Genomic DNA, 17694 nt, shown 5'->3' with positions numbered 1-17694 from the left:
GGGAGTCACGCCCTCGCTCGTTAGCTCCGCCCCATATGGCATCGGCCCATGGCTTCTCATTGGGTGCGGGGGTTACCGGCTCCGCCCTTGACGAGGGGCCGACAGGGAGCCCCCTTCTGGGTAACCCCGTCGAGCACATGTTCAATGGCGGCCAACCGAGCCGGAGTGAGGACGCAAAGCCACTGTTGTTGTGGTTGTTGTTGGAGCTTGAGATGATGGGAAGAGATGCGGGGAGGTATGGGAAGGTCCTAAACTCCTACTGGTGCCATATCATCACATTCTGGTGCAACGAAGAGTCATAATTAATGGAAACAAGTCCTTAACTGACATAGATTAAGAATAACTAGCAAGATGTCCTATAATTGTCTACGTGTGGTGCGGGGGACCTGGGCACGACATTTAATGGGGGAATGAAGGGGAAGATCGGCTCTAATGGGTGTTGTTTACAGACAATGGGACTAGGGAATGGGGTAAGGGGAGAGTTGGGGAGTATCGGAGAAGATAGGGGAATATTTACAAGCGGATATGGAGGTCAAATTCCATATTCGCAACAATATATATATATATATATGTATGTATGTATATATATATATATATATATATATATATATATATATATATATATATATATATCAGTCACTATGCGACCTTCATATCATTAGTGGAGAACCGCCAGCAAGGTGTCCCATACAGCTGCTGCTGCACCTTGCTGGGAGCGATAAGCACCGCCTGCCACATGGTAGCGTTATCTCTGGTATCCACTCATCATATGGAGTCGACCTGGTTGCGGTTGGGAGTTACTAATAATGGTATCTGTAATCTGGTTCTCCAACCTAATGAGCGGACAACATGACGTCATCGCCATGCATGTCCGCATTGCCTGCAAAGCTCCAGAGGAACCATCTAGCAGTGCATCATTACGGATTATAAATTCAGATACTGTCACAAGTGCATGCAAAACTCACAGTTACCGACCTGGTTTCGCCCTTGTTGGGGCTTCATCAGGGCAACGCAGTGAGGCTGATGATTCTCTGATTCTCCACTGATGATATGAAGGTCGCATAGTGACTGATATAAAAACCGAAAGGTTCACAGATTATAAGTGTATGGAAGCCTCACTGCGTTGCCCTGATGAAGCCCCAACAAGGGCGAAACCAGGTCGGTAACTGTGAGTTTTGCATGCACTTGTGACAGTATCTGAATTTATAATCCGTAATGACGCACTGCTAGATGGTTCCTCTGGAGCTCTGCAGGCAATGCGGACATGCATGGCGATGACGTCATGTTGTCCGCTCATTAGGTTGGAGAACCAGATTACAGATACCATATATATATATATACCGCACACATAAATACATATTAGAGTATGGTCGTACTCCATATGTAGAGATAGCAGAGGGGAAAATGTCCGCCCTTCAAATGTGTACATAATGATATGCTGAAAAGCTACTTTGGGTGAAGCCAATCAATAAATGTAAGAGTTAATTCAACATACTCACTCTAAGCCTCAACTTTACAAAATTTAGGTATCTCTTTAATTAGAGTTACCTTTATATGTTTACTTATATTTATATAGTTACAACTCTCACATATTTAATTACCCCCAGGTATCTCTTTTAAATGGGTGAACTGTTTTGTGGTTGGCAAAACGCATCAATTCCAGCTGCTATTTTTAAATACCGGTACCTTTTTCCGACATTTAAAGTTAAATAATTAAATGTGATAACCTATTGGCTAATAACACATTTCTTCTTTTTTTTACAGCAAGTTCAAACCCGCGAATGCATTCGCTGTCTTTGACGTAAAAGGTGAGAAACATCCAGCAGGTTTGTTGGTAACATTTTTAATCCTGGGAATTGGAAGCCAGGATAAACGACATATTTTTTGTGAATTTTAAGGAATATATACCTTTTTAATTCAATCAGCATGATTGGAAGTCTACAAATGTATTTTCAACTCCTGAAACAAAAAGTAAGATCTGCATATTTGGAAAGGACTTTCTGCCATCCCCGTGCAGTCTAAAGGACCAGTACTCCTTGTGAACTAGTTGCAAGGACTTGATCAAGTGATAATGCCTCCTTTAACGATCTCATTGACTCGAATAAGCTCATGGTACTTTAACATAGATAAGGTTATTACCCTTTACATACATGATGTGCAAGAGTGACAAAAATGGCAAGCCAGTTGCATGCACAAAAGATAGAAACCATGGGAATATTGTTCGAATAATTCTACAAAGTCGTGCAATGCATATACATTCAAAACATACCTGCTTCCACAATATATACAGTATATATGTACAGTACAGTGTATATACAGACTTGGCATTTAATATGGAATATTTTTTTTTTCTTGACTTGGGTTTACTTTCTTAACTCAGTATATCAATCTGGTGAGTTTCTTTTACACTTTGGTGATTTATTTGTTAAAAGAACCATGTCACTGATTGTCTGTCGCAGCAAGAAGTCAACAACAGGATTATATCACAGGTGGCGTGGCAAAATGTACGGACAGGTGCATTTAACGATTGGCTTCACAGTCGGGTATACAAGGGTAGTTGCGTCCTGTATTAGTGGAAAACAACTGCTGCACATCTCCAAAAGTTATTGCCGCTTCCTCTGGAGATGGTCCGTCAACTCGACAATGCTGTTTGTCATGGAGTGGTGGCTTTACGAAATTACAGCATGAAAGAGCGTGCTATTGCTCGGCAGTATGGCATCACTCAAGGTCAGGTGTCAAAGATCCTGAGACGAAATGCTCAGAGGGGTGTCCCTTGTCCAATACCGAGGCCAGGACGTCCCCACAGAACCACAAGGAGGGATGATCGCCAGCTACACCAGTTAGTCCGCAATGGCCGTACCAAGTCAGCTAATCGGCTTAGGGCTGAGTGGCAGCAACTGACAAATGTGCCTGTATCCAGAAGGCGAGTCAACCAACGACTGGTTCAAGCAAGCTATCGTGCCAGGCGTCCCCTGAGAAAGCCACGCCTGACCAGACAACACAGCCAGCGCTGATTGCAGTGGGCCAGAGAGCACCGTCAATGGCAGCCAGGACACTGGAATCACGTGACCTTCAGTGACGCGTCTAGATTTCTTGTCTATCGTCAAGATGGCCGCGTCCGAGTGTGCAGACAAGTGCATGAAGCCTACAACAAAGATTGTATAGTGCCAAGAGTCCAAGCTGGAGGTGGTGGGGTGACCGTTTGGGCTGCTTTTCATGCAGGGGGAAAAACTGACCTGGTTGTTCTGAATGGAAACCTGAACCAGTTCAAGTACAGGGCCATTCTGGAAGAAACATTGCTTTCATTTGCTCGTGCAGCCTTTCGAGGAAACTTTGTCTTCCAAGATGACAATGCACGGCCTCATCGTGCTCGCATGATCCAACACTTTCTTGCTGACCGTGGTGTAGAGCATATGGAGTGGCCTGCCATGTCCCCGGATATGAATCCGATAGAGAACTTGTGGGCAGAATTAACGCGTCAAATCGACCACTTGGACCAGCAGCCGACCTCTGTGCGTGAATTGCAGCAGGCTATTGTCACTGCATGGCAAGCGATTCCTGCCCAAACATTGGCAAATCTCGTGAACAGCATGCCTCAACGTGTACGTGGTCTCCTGAATGCTCGTGGGGGTTACACGAAGTACTGAACTGTAATTTTACTGTCCGTAATCCCAGTCGTAATTTAACTTTTGTTTTTGTTAAAATTTTTTTGGCTGATGTGCAAAATAAAGAGATACTTCTGGAAAACGCACAGAAGTTTAACACAGTACTGTCCGTGAATTGAGTTCGATATCAGTTTACATCACTTTCAAGGATCAATTTATTTATTTCGAAATGTCAAATGTGGTTTTTGTTTCTTTTAAAGGTCACATTAACAAAATCTAGAATAATTTCAACATAATTCCAATGAACTTTTGGTTCTAAGACATCTTGAAAAGTAGGTTCACCCCCACAAAAAAAATATTCCATATTAAATGCCAAGTCTGTATATAGTATATACAGTGCTTATATATACAGTATATACAGTATATACAGAGCCTGGTGTTGGCTTAGCGGTTAGGGTGCCGGCTTGGGATCCTAGGATCCTGAGTTCGAATCCTGGTCAATCACTGAATTAATGCCAGGGGGGTTGACTCAGCCTGTCATCCTTCCGAGGTCGGTAAATTGAGAACCAGCTTGCTGGGATGAATGATCACGGTGAGCACCCCGATTTAGAATAGGTACACTGTATCCCTGCGCATCGAAAGAGGCGACCAAGGGTTGGCGTCAGGAAGGGCATCCGGCCATAAAAACATTGCCTCAAACAGGGAACCATGATTGTCATGGGGCCGCAAGGATAATCCCCGCTCTAGCGGGGAAAATGGCCCTAAAACGATCATTCATATATACACAAAGAATTAAGTTAAGCACCCCTACACAACGAATTAAGGTAAGCACCCCCTAATATATATTCTTTGTGTATATGTATACATTGGCATATATTCTAAGGTATGTGAGATCAAATAATGATTGGTATGACAATAACCTGCCACAGCAACGCATACGACGGCTTACAGGGTCTATGAGACGTAGGGTTGAGTCAGTGATCCGATCACGTGGGTCCTACACACGTTATTGACGCAAAGATCGCTAGAGGTTTTCTCAGAACAATGACTGTACGTTAGAAAACATAAACGTCATCCACACTGTCCGTGATGGACCTATAGCTCCATACTTAAATTGAGGTGAAAATATGCCTAAAATTCCCAAAAAATTTCACCTTAAATTATTCAGAATAAAATATTGAAAACGGCATGATTGTTATGTTTTTATGTGACCATAATATCACTTCTCCAGAAAATATAGCAATATCATGGGTATATTACACTGTTTTGACGACAACAAACTTGTAATGTGCGAGGTTGTGAAAAAACGGGGGGGGTGCTTAACTTAATTCTTTGTGTATATATTCATATATACAGTACATACAGTATACACACACCACCAGGGAGTTTCAAAAGTCTTGGAACCATTTAGATTGTGTCTCGATTGAACACTAGCAGGGCTACACAGCATTGCCCAGTGCTGTCTAATCCTGTTGGAATTTAGAAAAAATTTGATCGAATACATTTTTTTTTTCATCCATCTTGTTTAAAAAATTTTTTTTTAAACATCTCCCTAAAACACTTCCTGGCACTTACTGATGAACCTCTGAAAGTTTGCCAAAGATCCATTTGGCCAGTTCAGAAAATAGCGACACACAGATAGACAGAGTAGCAGAGATTATTCATTTTAATTATTATTTATTTTGCACCTTGTATTCTTGGAAGTTGGGGAAATTGTTTCCACCAATTTTCATTAGTCCAGACAGAGTAAATATGTCATACAAAGCACAACAACGAACTAAAATGGTACAATGGCACCTTGAGACAAAGTCTGTGATCAAGACTCGGTGGTATATTTAAAATTTTATGTATATATATATATATATATATATATATATATATATATATATATATATATATATATATATATATTTAAGAAACAGGATTTAAATTCTTGCGTGGGGCTAGTATGAAAAAATTCTGACTCGACACGAGACTTGAACCCAGGAACCCCATCACTTACGCCGTGACAGCCCACTGAACTATTGAGTCTCCGGGATATCCTCAGAGATTTCTCACACTAACACTGCGAGCTTTATAATGGCTGATGTCTTACGTGCCTGCTCGGCAGACCCTGGATGTGAGTGTATGTATGTGTATGTAAGTGTGTGAAAGTGCATTGAAGAGGAAGATCATTGTAATCTCCCGCGATGAAGCCGATTGTGAGGGCCTTTCACTCACTCACCGCAGACAGGTTGGTGGTCTTTCTGTCCTCTACCGACTCCTCTCTGGTCTGCCCCCCCCCGCCCCCCCCCCCAGCCCTGTCTGTGCTCTGTCCCCCAAGTACTCCCACAGGTCACACAAGATCTGCCTGCAACCCTCTTCTCGTGAAACTGCCAAAATCAAGACTCTCTGCTCACCTTCATCCTTTCATTCCTCTTTTCTCCCGCCTCTGGAACAAACTCCCTCACTCTCTTCAATCCCACTCATCCCTCCAGGTCTTTAAAACAGCTGTTCAACACCATCTCTCATCTTCCCCCATCCAAAACCTTGATCTTTTCTACTCCTGTTAATTCACCCCAGATCCACTTTTCTGAAACCCTAGTAGTGTCCATGTGTTTTTTTTACCTCCCCCACACCCCACCCCCTTCCCACGCCTTCTCCCCCATTCCCTCTACCTCCCACAGATCTCCATGCTCTCATATTTTGTACTTGTGTGCTTCCCCATCTCCCCATCTTGTCTCCCGCTCCCTTTATTTCCTCTTGTGTCCGTTTGTTTTGTTGTTGTTTTTTTATCATTAATGTGAGCTCTTAAACGAGCCTCGATCTTGTATACAAAACCCCCCCCAAAAAACAGGATTGAAAGGTCCTCAACCATTTCCCGGACATGCATTTACCGATCTTGTTCAAATGTGGCACACAGATAATGAATGATGGCTAACTTATGCACGTTCATTTATTTTCGAGATCAGATCCAAGATGGCCGACTGGTGGCCATTTTGTTACTTAAACGTGTCGCCAACCATTTATTGGCCTTGAATAGACCGATTTTGTTTAAATTTGTCGCAAAGACAATACACGAGACTATACATATGCATAAGATTTTGTTTTGCAATCTGACCGAAGATGGCCGTCTTGCGGCGTTTAACTCCATACAGCAAAATTGCTAAAACTACCGGGCTATGTCATTTAAGTCTTTTTCTCCTTGTTCTACCTTACCTCGGTGTGTAGTTAACCAAATATAAACAAAATGACTAAGTGCACGTAATTTTAAAGCTGGACAATCTGGTTTGGATGAATTTTAACTGTGTTGCGTATTGTGTTTACCCCGACTGCTCCCCACTTCCCCCTTCGTCCAATTTATCCGGCAGTGAAAAGCCTCGATTGCTTCATGACAGTGGATCAGTTGTGCCCGTTTCGGGAACCTGTAACGCACTGTCCCAGGTATGCCAGAACTAGGAAGCTTTATATGTTTGAGAAACTCTGTCATGTCGTTTAATGTTTTTTTCCAGAGGGAATGCAATCTGCCATATATCTTTTGAACATGCTAATTCACGGTTCATGGAAATGGCTTCAAGAGTCGCATGGGACCGACCACGTGCTCTTTGGCCTTCCCTGTTCATTGACAAGGTGTGCCCAGTGTGAACACCTGTGCGTGTTTGGCTACATCATGTCACGTTGTTGTTTTTAGGATCTACTGCCCTGCTAACTGCATGCAGATTAATTACCATCAGGCACGAGTCATCGGAACACGTGTCTATCTGGATGTGAGTATTCTGTCCAAAACGATATAAAAATGCATTTATGTGGATATTTCACCATAAATAATGTATGGATTGTCCTATATATAAGAGAAGGAGGGATTTGTAGTTACAAATGTAAAGTTTAACGATAAGTCAGACCAATTTGCATTGCTTAAAGCTTGTATCCTCACCAGAGGAGATGGAATTGCATTTGAATCCATTTGTCTGTCTGTCCGCACAAAGTGTGATAATGTAGGCCACAAATGCCAACTTGTGGTAGTCAGTAGTACACGTTATCTTTTTCAACCGAGTACATTTATAAAGTACCAGCTGAAGTACCCGGCATTGCCGGGTGGGGGAGGGAGGGAAAGGGAGGGGGGAGGAGGGGAGGGGAGGGAAGGGGGGTAGGGGAGGGTATACGGGGATAGGGGGGAAGGGGAGGGTATGTGTGGGAGAGGGGGAAAGGGGGAGGAAGGGGGTTCATATATATGCTGGTGGGTGAATGTGCCGTTCATCACGTTTCTGAGTTGTGTGATGTCGATCAGGAAGAAGAAAACGCCGTACTACCAACTTCGTACACTTCCGGAATTGTTTGATTTATTTGTATTCAAATGTCTGGTGATTGTTTTATATTTATTTATGCGAATGTGTACTTGTATATAACTGTCATTAATTTTAAATAGCTTAGGCACTATCGAGCGATAATTTTTTATTTATTTATTTATTTTTACTCCAAAAAAACGAACTTTTTTTTTCTTCCAAATATATATATATATATATACACAAAGAATTAAGTTAAGCACCCCCCCCCGTTTTTTTACAACCTCGCACATTACAAGTTTGTTGTCGTCAAAACAGTGTAATATACCCATGATATTGCTATATTTTCTGGAGAAGTGATATTATGGTCACATAAAAACATAACAATCATGCCGTTTTCATTATTTTATTCTGAATAATTTAAGGTGAAATTTTTTGGGAATTTTAGGCATATTTTCACCTCAATTTAAGTATGGAGCTATAGGTCCATCACGGACAGTGTGGATGACGTTTATGTTTTCTAACGTACAGTCATTGTTCTGAGAAGACCTCTAGCGATCTTTGCGTCAATAACGTGTGTAGGACCCACGTGATCGGATCACTACTCAACCCAACTCAACCCTACGAGTGCACTCATCTGCATTTCATCAATGGATAATTGCTAATGTCATACCAATCATTATTTGATCTCACATACCTTAGAATATATGCCAATGTATACATATACACAAAGAATATATATTAGGGGGTGCTTACCTTAATTCGTTGTGTAGGGGTGCTTAACTTAATTCTTTGTGTATATATTGGCCTAAAACACTCCCAGGCACTCATTGATGAACCTCTGAAAGTTTGATGAAGATCCGTTCAGCCATCTCTGAGAAAAATGGTGACACACAGACAGATAGACAGACAGACACACAGACAGACATCTCTCTTATATAGTAAATGTACAATTATAATGTGAGTATGTCTATAAAATACGTACTATAAAAAAAAACAAATCCGGGTTAGGCTAAGCAGTCTTTGATTGCCCGTTCTCGTTTTCCCTTTTTTTGTTACCTTTTCCTTTGTATTACAAATTAGCTACAATATTCTCATGTCCCACACCAGTTCAAATCCATTGCCCAAGTTGCAGAGAAGTTGTTCATGTTGGCTGCCTTGTGCACCGACCTGTTACCATGTACTCATTATACTGTGGAGTATTAAAAACGATGGCTGACAGAATGGCCTAGAGCCCTAGACCATAGACTCTAGAGGCATGCACACTCAATTCTAAGCCATCTAGCCTGGGTTTTAATCTCAACCCAGCTATAAACTGTCATCCCAGTGTTTCACATGCAGGGTAATTTTCATAAATTTGTTTGCCGACCCTTGGATGGGCGTTAAACGGGTGTCCTGTCCTGTCTGCCAGCATTAGTTGGTGGATGTTCAAGATCCCACGGTGTACTTCACGGCGAGAAGGCAAGCTATCACCCACCCTGAACAAATTCCAAATTCCTGCTCTAACTACTGCTTGGAGAGGGATGACAAATCCTCTAACATGACCTCAGACGACGAAACTGATTTGGCAGAACCAACGCTCTGTAACACAGAGTATGGTTCATCGGATCAGATATAGAAATTAAATAAATTAGAATAAGAAAAACTCGGTGACAACATACACAAAGTTTGGCGCAATTCCCATACTCTTTAATTAATGTTTTCATTTTTACTTTGCAGTATGTCCTCATTGTAATAAGCATTGGAAGGAAATTGTCCCACATACCATCGCATTTAAACTCATTGACACACGCTGTCCCACATACCATCGTTATCTATAAACCAAGATTTCCCGAAATGGATTCACAGGCAGTTGCCTCAACGGACTCTCCAATGGTTGCCTCGACTAGCCTGGGTTGCCTCGACCCGCGGTTGCCTCGACTGACTGGCCCACGGTTGCCTCGACTGACTGGCCCGCGGTTTCCTCAACTGACTGGCCTGTGGTTGCCTTGACTGAATGGCACACGGTTGACTCGACTAATTGGCCCGCAGTTGACTCGACTGACTGGCCCACGGTTGCCTCGACTGACTGGCCACTGTTGCCTCAACTGACTGGCCCGCAGTTGACTCGACTGACTGGCCCACGGTTGCCTCGACTGACTGGCCACTGTTGCCTCGACTGACTGGCCACTGTTGCCTCGACTGACTGGCCGTGGTTGCCTCGACTGACTGGCCCGCGGTTGCCTCAACTGACTGGCCCGCAGTTGGCTCGACAGACTGGCCACTGTTTCCTCAACTGACTGGCCCGTGGTTGCCTCAACTGACTGGCCCGCAGTTGACTCGACTGACTGGCCGTGGTTGCCTCGACTGACTGGCCCGCGGTTGCCTCAACTGACTGGCCCGCAGTTGGCTCGACAGACTGGCCACTGTTTCCTCAACTGACTGGCCCGTGGTTGCCTCAACTGACTGGCCCGCAGTTGACTCGACTGACTGGCCCACGGTTTCCTCGACTGACTGGCCTGAGGTTGCCTCGACTGACTGGCCTGTGGTTGCCTCGACTGACTGGCCTGTGGTTGCCTCGACTGACTGGCCTGCAGTTGCCTCGGAGGACTGAGTCGCATTTGCCTCGACTGACTCGCCTGCTGTTGCCTCAACTGACTGGCCCGCTGTTGCCTTGACTGACTGGCCCGAGGTTGCCTCAACTGACTGGCCCACAGTTGCCTCGACTGACTGGCCCGCAGTTGCCTTGAAGGACTGAGTCTCGTTTGCCTTGACGGACTGGCCTGCTGTTGCCTCGACTGACTCGCCTGCTGTTGCCTCAACTGACTGGCCCACTGTTGCCTTGACTGACTGGCCCGAGGTTGCTTCAACTGACTGGCCCACGGTTGCCTCGACTGACTGGCCCGCAGTTGCCTTGAAGGACTGAGTCTCGTTTGCCTTGACGGACTGGCCTGCTGTTGCCTCGACGGGCTGGCCTGCTGTTGCCTTGACTGACTGGCCCAAGGTTGCCTTGACTGACTGGCCCAAGGTTGCCTCGACTGACTGGCCCGAGGTTGCCTTGACTGACTGGCCCGAGGTTGCCTCGACTGACTGGCCCGAGGTTGCCTCGACTGACTGGCCCGAGGTTGCCTCGACTGACTGGCCCGAGGTTGCCTCGACTGACTGGCCCGAGGTTGCCTCGACTGACTGGCCCGAGGTTGCCTCGACTGACTGGCCCGAGGTTGCCTCGACTGACTGGCCCGAGGTTGCCTCGACTGACTGGCCCGAGGTTGCCTCGACTGACTGGCCCGAGGTTGCCTCAACTGACTGGCCCGAGGTTGCCTCAACTGACTGGCCTGCAGTTACCTTGACTGACTGGCCCGAGGTTGCCTCGACTGACTGGCCCGAGGTTGCCTCGAGTGACTGGCCCGAGGTTGCCTCAACTGACTGGCCCGAGGTTGCCTCGACTGACTGGCCTGCAGTTGCCTCGATTGACTGGGCTGAGGTTGCCTCGACTGACTGGGCTGCGGTTGCCTTGACAAACTGGCCCGAGGTTGCCTCGACTGACTGGCCCGAGGTTGCCTCAACTGACTGGCCCGAGGTTGCCTCAACTGACTGGCCCGAGGTTGCCTCAACTGACTGGCCCGTGGTTGCCTCGACTGACTGGCCCGAGGTTGCCTCGACTGACTGGCCCGAGGTTGCCTCAACTGACTGGCCCGAGGTTGCCTCAACTGACTGGCCCGAGGTTGCCTCAACTGACTGGCCCGCGGTTGCCTTGACAAACTGGCCTGTGGTTGACTCGACAGACTCGCCCGCATTAATCTTTTTGTCACATGACAATCACCCTGAGATTAGCGCCGAGTAGAACCTGCCTTCCATTGAATCGCTTACGATTCCAGCAAATCCATGTTTCCACAAGATGTTCGTGGGATTTCACACATTTTATGCCTTCTTCGTGAGTTTGATGGTTTGCTTTGGTTGGTCCACTCACAAGAGGAACTGGATTATATCTGTCTTTATATTTTAATTTTATTATTTAATATTTAAGTTGAAATATTGCAATGAAAAGTTTGCAGGAAATCATGTCAATGAATTTTACAGTCCCTTGAAATAATTTTGGCGTTCACGCTGGTGGATTTTCCTATTGCTGGCGCACGAAAAGTTAACGTGTTCATCACTTTGGATTAACCACTGGGATATTCCCATGTATGAGCCACCCGAGCGTGTGGCTCAAAAACATCTCGAATACCCAAACATTGCTGGGTTTTTCGTTTTCGTCAACTTGAGGTTTCGCCATCCTTAAGACAGTATGGCCATTATTATATATATATATATATATATTGTTACTGTCGCGGTTAAGATGTTATTTTTGACCGAGCGGTTGGTATGACCGCGACCTAACAGTTCCCCCGATTCTTCCCCAACTCACCCGATTCACCCCAAACTTTGGCCGTATCGCACCGCAGCTGCCCAATCTGGAAAACTCTAAAACGACCGAATGCAAAGAGGAAAAGGAATAAGACGAGAAGACGTACAGAAGAGTAATTGGATTTATTATACACACAAGCAAAAAGAAAGCAGTCACGTTTATTTACAGACGAGATTAGATACACAGTGCAATGCTAGCTTACCTACAATCTTAATTAACCCAGGGACAGAACAAACAAAAGACAGACTCACGCGGGGAATGATGACAGGAATTGGCTGGAAGGAGAGGATGGCTAGGAGTTGTATTGTACAGCACGATCGGCGCGTTTAGCAGCCGCCGTTCCTTCGCGGCCCTGCTCAAAACCGCCGTCCAGGCCCCAAGCGGCTGTTGAGTGTGGTTGCTGCTGTGGCGTTGCTGCTGCTGCTGCTGTGGACGTCGCGTGCTTTTCCAGGATTACAGCAGGCTTTGTGCTTTCTGGGATGTCCCCTCCTTGGATGTTCTCTATGTTCTCTTGGTCCAATCACTCCTCACCACCGACAACTCAACGCAACCAACGCAACCACTGACCACCACAACGCAACCACTGACGACCAAAACCACACAACTCAGCTCTGCTTCTTGGACCCTCTCTCTTCTCAACGGCTTGGGCTCCCTTTTCTCTGCCGGTAAAAGCTCATCTCCTTTGGACACGCCCGCTCATTCCCTCCTCTCAGCGCCTCTCTCTAAAAGTGCAGCCTCTTCTCATCTCAATGCTCAGTACTCATCTCTTTCTTCTTCAAAGCTCGACTGCCTGGGGAGCGTCGCGCTGCGGGTTATATAGGCCCCGCCCCTCAACCTTTGCGAACCTCCCCGATAGCTCTTCCTCCGCCCTCCCTAGCCAAACCCCTGGCTCATGGTTGGTCGAGTGGGGCTGGCTCACTCCTCCCCTCTATGACGAGGTGGAGACACGCCTTTCTTCTCCGACCCTGCCTCGTTGTCAATGGCGGTAATTGGAGCGGAGGTAGTTTCTAATCGACGAAAAGGGGGAATGGAGGTTTTGGGAATGGGAATGAAGGGAATCTATCTCTTTCACTTGGTGCAATGGAGTACTTCTATTAATGGGAGACACAGCCTTACCCTAAAACACAGAATAAGATATAACTATTGAACAGGGGTATTCTATGATTGGCTGTGGCGTGGATGCTTTATGGACTAATTATGGGATGCCCTTTGACCTTTACACAGCTCCGGAGGCAGGAGGCGCAGAATAACCAATAATAATAATTCACACAATAAAAAAAATATACAGTCCTCATATCCGCAACACTGCACCCTCCTCCTCTTAGGCCGGTCCGGGCCTACAACTTTTATTTAGTGTGACACGTAGGTGTAGTTCCCTCTACTTTTAACCTGACCCTGAGTGCGACAGTTTGAAAACATAAATAAATGTGTCCCGCTGCTCCATTGCACCCTGCCTAACAGACTTACGCCCACAGTTAACCGAATTGCGGAATGGTCTTCAAACTACACACTGACGGTGGGGAGCATTATTTACAATGACGCTATTTTTATTTACAAGACTAACCGAGGACCTGTAATTGTTCTTTCTGGGGGGGAGACAGTCTGCTCTGCATCAATGCACCATGAAAGCACCTAAAAACGCACCAATACACACCCAAGCACCAATCGGTGCAGTCATCACTGTTCAAGAATAAAAAATAAATCAACAACCCCTAACCCTGCAGGTGATCTCTTGCTCTTCGGCTCCCTCTGCTGGTTATTATTATTGTCTTCCAGTTGTTGTATTTCTTTCATTTTCTTACTGGCGGCCTATTTGCAATAAAGCTTGCCCAAACGTGTCCATTTTATTTATTTTATTTATGGCCCACAGGGCCGACTACGTATGGTTCACCTGTGGGGCATCGGTGCCCTGTGGCCAAGGTCCGCCAGCAAGATTTCGGGCCCTCATGGCCGGTTCCAGCAGAGGGGCCATGCCCCAACCCATGGGGTCCATAAGTGGTGCTCGGCCACAGACATGTGGTCCATAATGTGGTGCATCGATGCAGACAGCTGGTTCTGAGAGTTCCGGGCGCACAATGGCCGACTCACGCACGCTCCCCTCGGTGCCCCATGGCGCACAGGTCATGTGGGAGACAAAAGGGGGACAAGATAAATGAGCGAGGGGTAAGGTCACAAGGGTACACGTCAATAAGGCAATGCAAGGCGAAATGCGCACGGAGAGCGAAATGAGAAAGCTCGTCCCTACCGTACGTCACCCCCCTGTCACCTACACTAACCTTGCCCTTACCCCATATGTACAAAAATCTACACATTACCAATCCGTCGCTACCGTCACGTCTTCCCCTTATTTCCCTTATACCAAATTCGTCTTCACTCCCACACTATCCAAACTTTGCCATCACCCAATTCGTCATCAATCCTCATAAGGAGGGAGAGATGGAATTACGCACAATGTCACACCCACGTCATGATGCGTCTCACAATCCAAACATTTGCATCATAAAAAAATAATCAAAACATGGCATGGTGTAGAGTACCTGTCACCTCAGGTGAGTGGATGCAGATGGTGCGAGGAGATCCTTCTTCCTAACTATCCTCTAAACGACTTTAACACACTTTACACTACCCGGGGTCTTTCCCTGCCAATCCATTGGCCACTTACACTATGGGTTCTAAAAACCAATTCCCATTGACCAAACTGTGGTGCTTCTCAATTTGGGGTTTCACTCCCCCGATTCATCTCCCGGTGCCCTCGCACAACTTCTGGGCTGTGACGTGTAGCTCTCCCAGCAGGTCTACCCACCTGCACACCTCCACCACTGCAGTTGCCACCCGAGCTTACCTAGCTCCTCTCCCTAACCTATCTAACTGGGGAAGGCCCCTCCTGGCTCTGTCACCCCTTGGTGCCCTCTGGCACTGGGCTACCCGGGTCCGTCCTCCGGATCCTCGGGCCCCATCCACAACAACTACTACCGGCTCCCAGAGCCCACCTGCGGCTTCACCTGGCCGACATCCTTACAGTGGTGGAGTGCCCAAACCAACTACACACACTAACAGGCTACACGCCCAGCCATTTCCACAACACTAATGCACCCATCCAAACATCATTCTTCCACTCGCACCACAGATGCCAATATCCAACCACAATTTACCTATACCCTCTACCTAACACTTACACTACCCGCCCCGGGTATCCGTGATGGGGGTCCACTCTTCCCCCATTCACACCTTCGCACCATCCACTCCACTCCACAATTTCCACCATACTCACTCCACGACCATCCATTCCAATACCCCATATATTCCACACTCCATGTATTCCACACACCTGTTGGTGCACACCTGTGCACTCACACCTGGTGCCACCTGCACCCTCCTTCCTTCCTGGACCAGTTGGTCAACACAACACACCTCACCATTACCATCACTCAAACACTGCTCCATACACCTGTTCAGTTGCACACCTGTGCAATCACACCTGTTCAATACTCACACACACGGCATCATCTCATCTAACTACTCCCCTCTGAAACTTACGCTTCCCAGTCGCCCCTTTAAACTATTGCGCTCCCACGTCATTATCATCCACTCTAATCTACCTGTGTCCCCACTACAGGTATCCTTGTCACTAACTAATCTTAACGTCACCTAATGTCATCTTCTAGGGCCCTACACACAATATCCTAACCCACCCGGGCTAGTTTTCACTGCCATAAACCCCATAAACTAGTGCTCCTTTGCCCCCCCTTCTGTGGGGGGATGGTGGACTGCCCATCCCACCACATCGGGGAGGTCCCACTATCAATTTGGCACACCAAATTTCAGCCAATCAACTGCCAATCACCGTACCAATCATCAAATTTTGCTTTTTTTCTAATTTCGGGGCCAAAACACTATCCTCATCACCCGTCTACTTATTAGATCCTCTCGGTGCGCCAATTCCCTTCTAAAGCTCGGCTTCGTACAGCCGAGCAATGAATACGGGTTGTTTTGTGCCAGCGGCTGGATACGTCCCGCATTCGGGGCAGGGACGGGGGCTTACCCGGGCCGAGATCCCACGCACCACCTCGGCGTGGAGCCATCCAATGTCCCGATCTCGACCTGCCGGCACGTCTCAACAAAAAGTGGTCGCCATGACGACCCTTCCTATTGAGCTGCCCGCTCCGCCTAGTGGAGCACGGACGCGGCCATTCCAAGCGAGGCCCAGCGTGGATCGCGTACGGCGGTCCTTTCGAACCCGCCGTGGCTCGGATCCCCGCTGGTTCTCGCGGCACGCGAAGCCCAGCATGCACCGAGGGCCCGATTCGGCTAAAAGTCGCTCTAACCGCTAACCCGGTTACCGTCGATGCCTCACCTGCATGCTTACACGCATACGCTACCCCTTTCTTGCTACTACCTCCAGCTGTTCCCATGCTCCTCGTACCTTTCCTTACACACCTCGGTACACTCATTCCGGTCACCGACTTGGTCACACACCTGACCACCGAACACCTTGGCACACATTCGTCGCTCGCACACCTCACCAACACACCTCTTCGCGCCCCTTCCTCGATCACCTCCTCTGTGACCATCACAGGTGTGCTTTCACTCGCACACCCAACCACGTGCCTCACGACCAACTCAAGTGTGCATTCCCACACATGCTCTACCATTCCAGGTGTGCATCCTTCCATTCCAGGTGTACATCCTCGCTCACCTGTCACAACCAACTCACGCTCCGTGTCACTCTCACTACTTTCACCTCCATTCTTGACAGCGCACTCACCCTTACTCTCGACAGCGCACTCTTTCCTCATGCACCTGTCCGTTACACACCTTTCTCACGCACACTCTTGCACACACTCTCCCGTTACACCCTCTGTAACACTCACCACAGGCGTGCATTCCCCCTTACTCTTGACAGCGCACTCTTTCCCCATGCACCTGTCCGTTACACACCTTTCTCGCGCACACTCTTGCGCACACTCTCCCGTTACACCCTCTGTAACACTCACCACAGGCGTACACTTTCTCGTTACATCCTCTGTAACACTCACCACAGGTGTACACTCTCTTGTTACTTCCTCTGTAACACTCACCACAGGTGTACACTCTCTCGTTACTTCCTCCGTAACACTCACCACACCGTGCTTCCATGTACCCCCTCGCACACGCGCTACGACCGACTCACTCTCGACAGCACACTCACTGGTCGGTGCGCACTTTTTCCTCACACACCCCATGGTCGGACATTCTCGCACACCTCTTTTTTCGCACACCTGACCTGTCACACACTTCACCAACGGCCTTTCACGAACACCCGGATCCAAACCAATCCCCAGCCGACTGAAGCTTTCCTCACATCATGTACATTTCCGATTATATCGCCACTCACCTTGGCACCTCGTCTCCGCACCTCCTTTGCCACCTGCAAACTCTTTATTTGGTTAGTGAGCAGCAC

General features: G+C 47.2%; 1 protein-coding gene across 1 annotated transcript in view; it reads left to right on the top strand.

Moving 5' to 3' along the window:
• Positions 1 to 1688: 1688 nt before the first annotated feature.
• The window catches only part of LOC137416188 (cysteine-rich secretory protein LCCL domain-containing 1-like), a 32489-nt gene continuing 16483 nt past the window's right edge, over positions 1689 to 17694 (top strand). The window contains exons 1-3 of the mRNA XM_078769430.1: positions 1689 to 1808; positions 6956 to 7028; positions 7276 to 7351. Of these exons, the coding sequence (XP_078625556.1) occupies positions 6976 to 7028; positions 7276 to 7351 (129 nt within the window). The 5' untranslated portion in view covers positions 1689 to 1808; positions 6956 to 6975. The remainder of the gene's footprint in view (positions 1809 to 6955; positions 7029 to 7275; positions 7352 to 17694) is intronic.

This window comes from Myxine glutinosa, unplaced genomic scaffold, assembly GCF_964187855.1.
Source record: "Myxine glutinosa unplaced genomic scaffold, kmMyxGlut1.1 SCAFFOLD_2502, whole genome shotgun sequence".
NCBI lineage: Eukaryota > Metazoa > Chordata > Myxini > Myxiniformes > Myxinidae > Myxine > Myxine glutinosa.
Note: the sequence above shows the minus strand (reverse complement) of the source record. Positions and strands in the feature narration are given on the sequence as shown.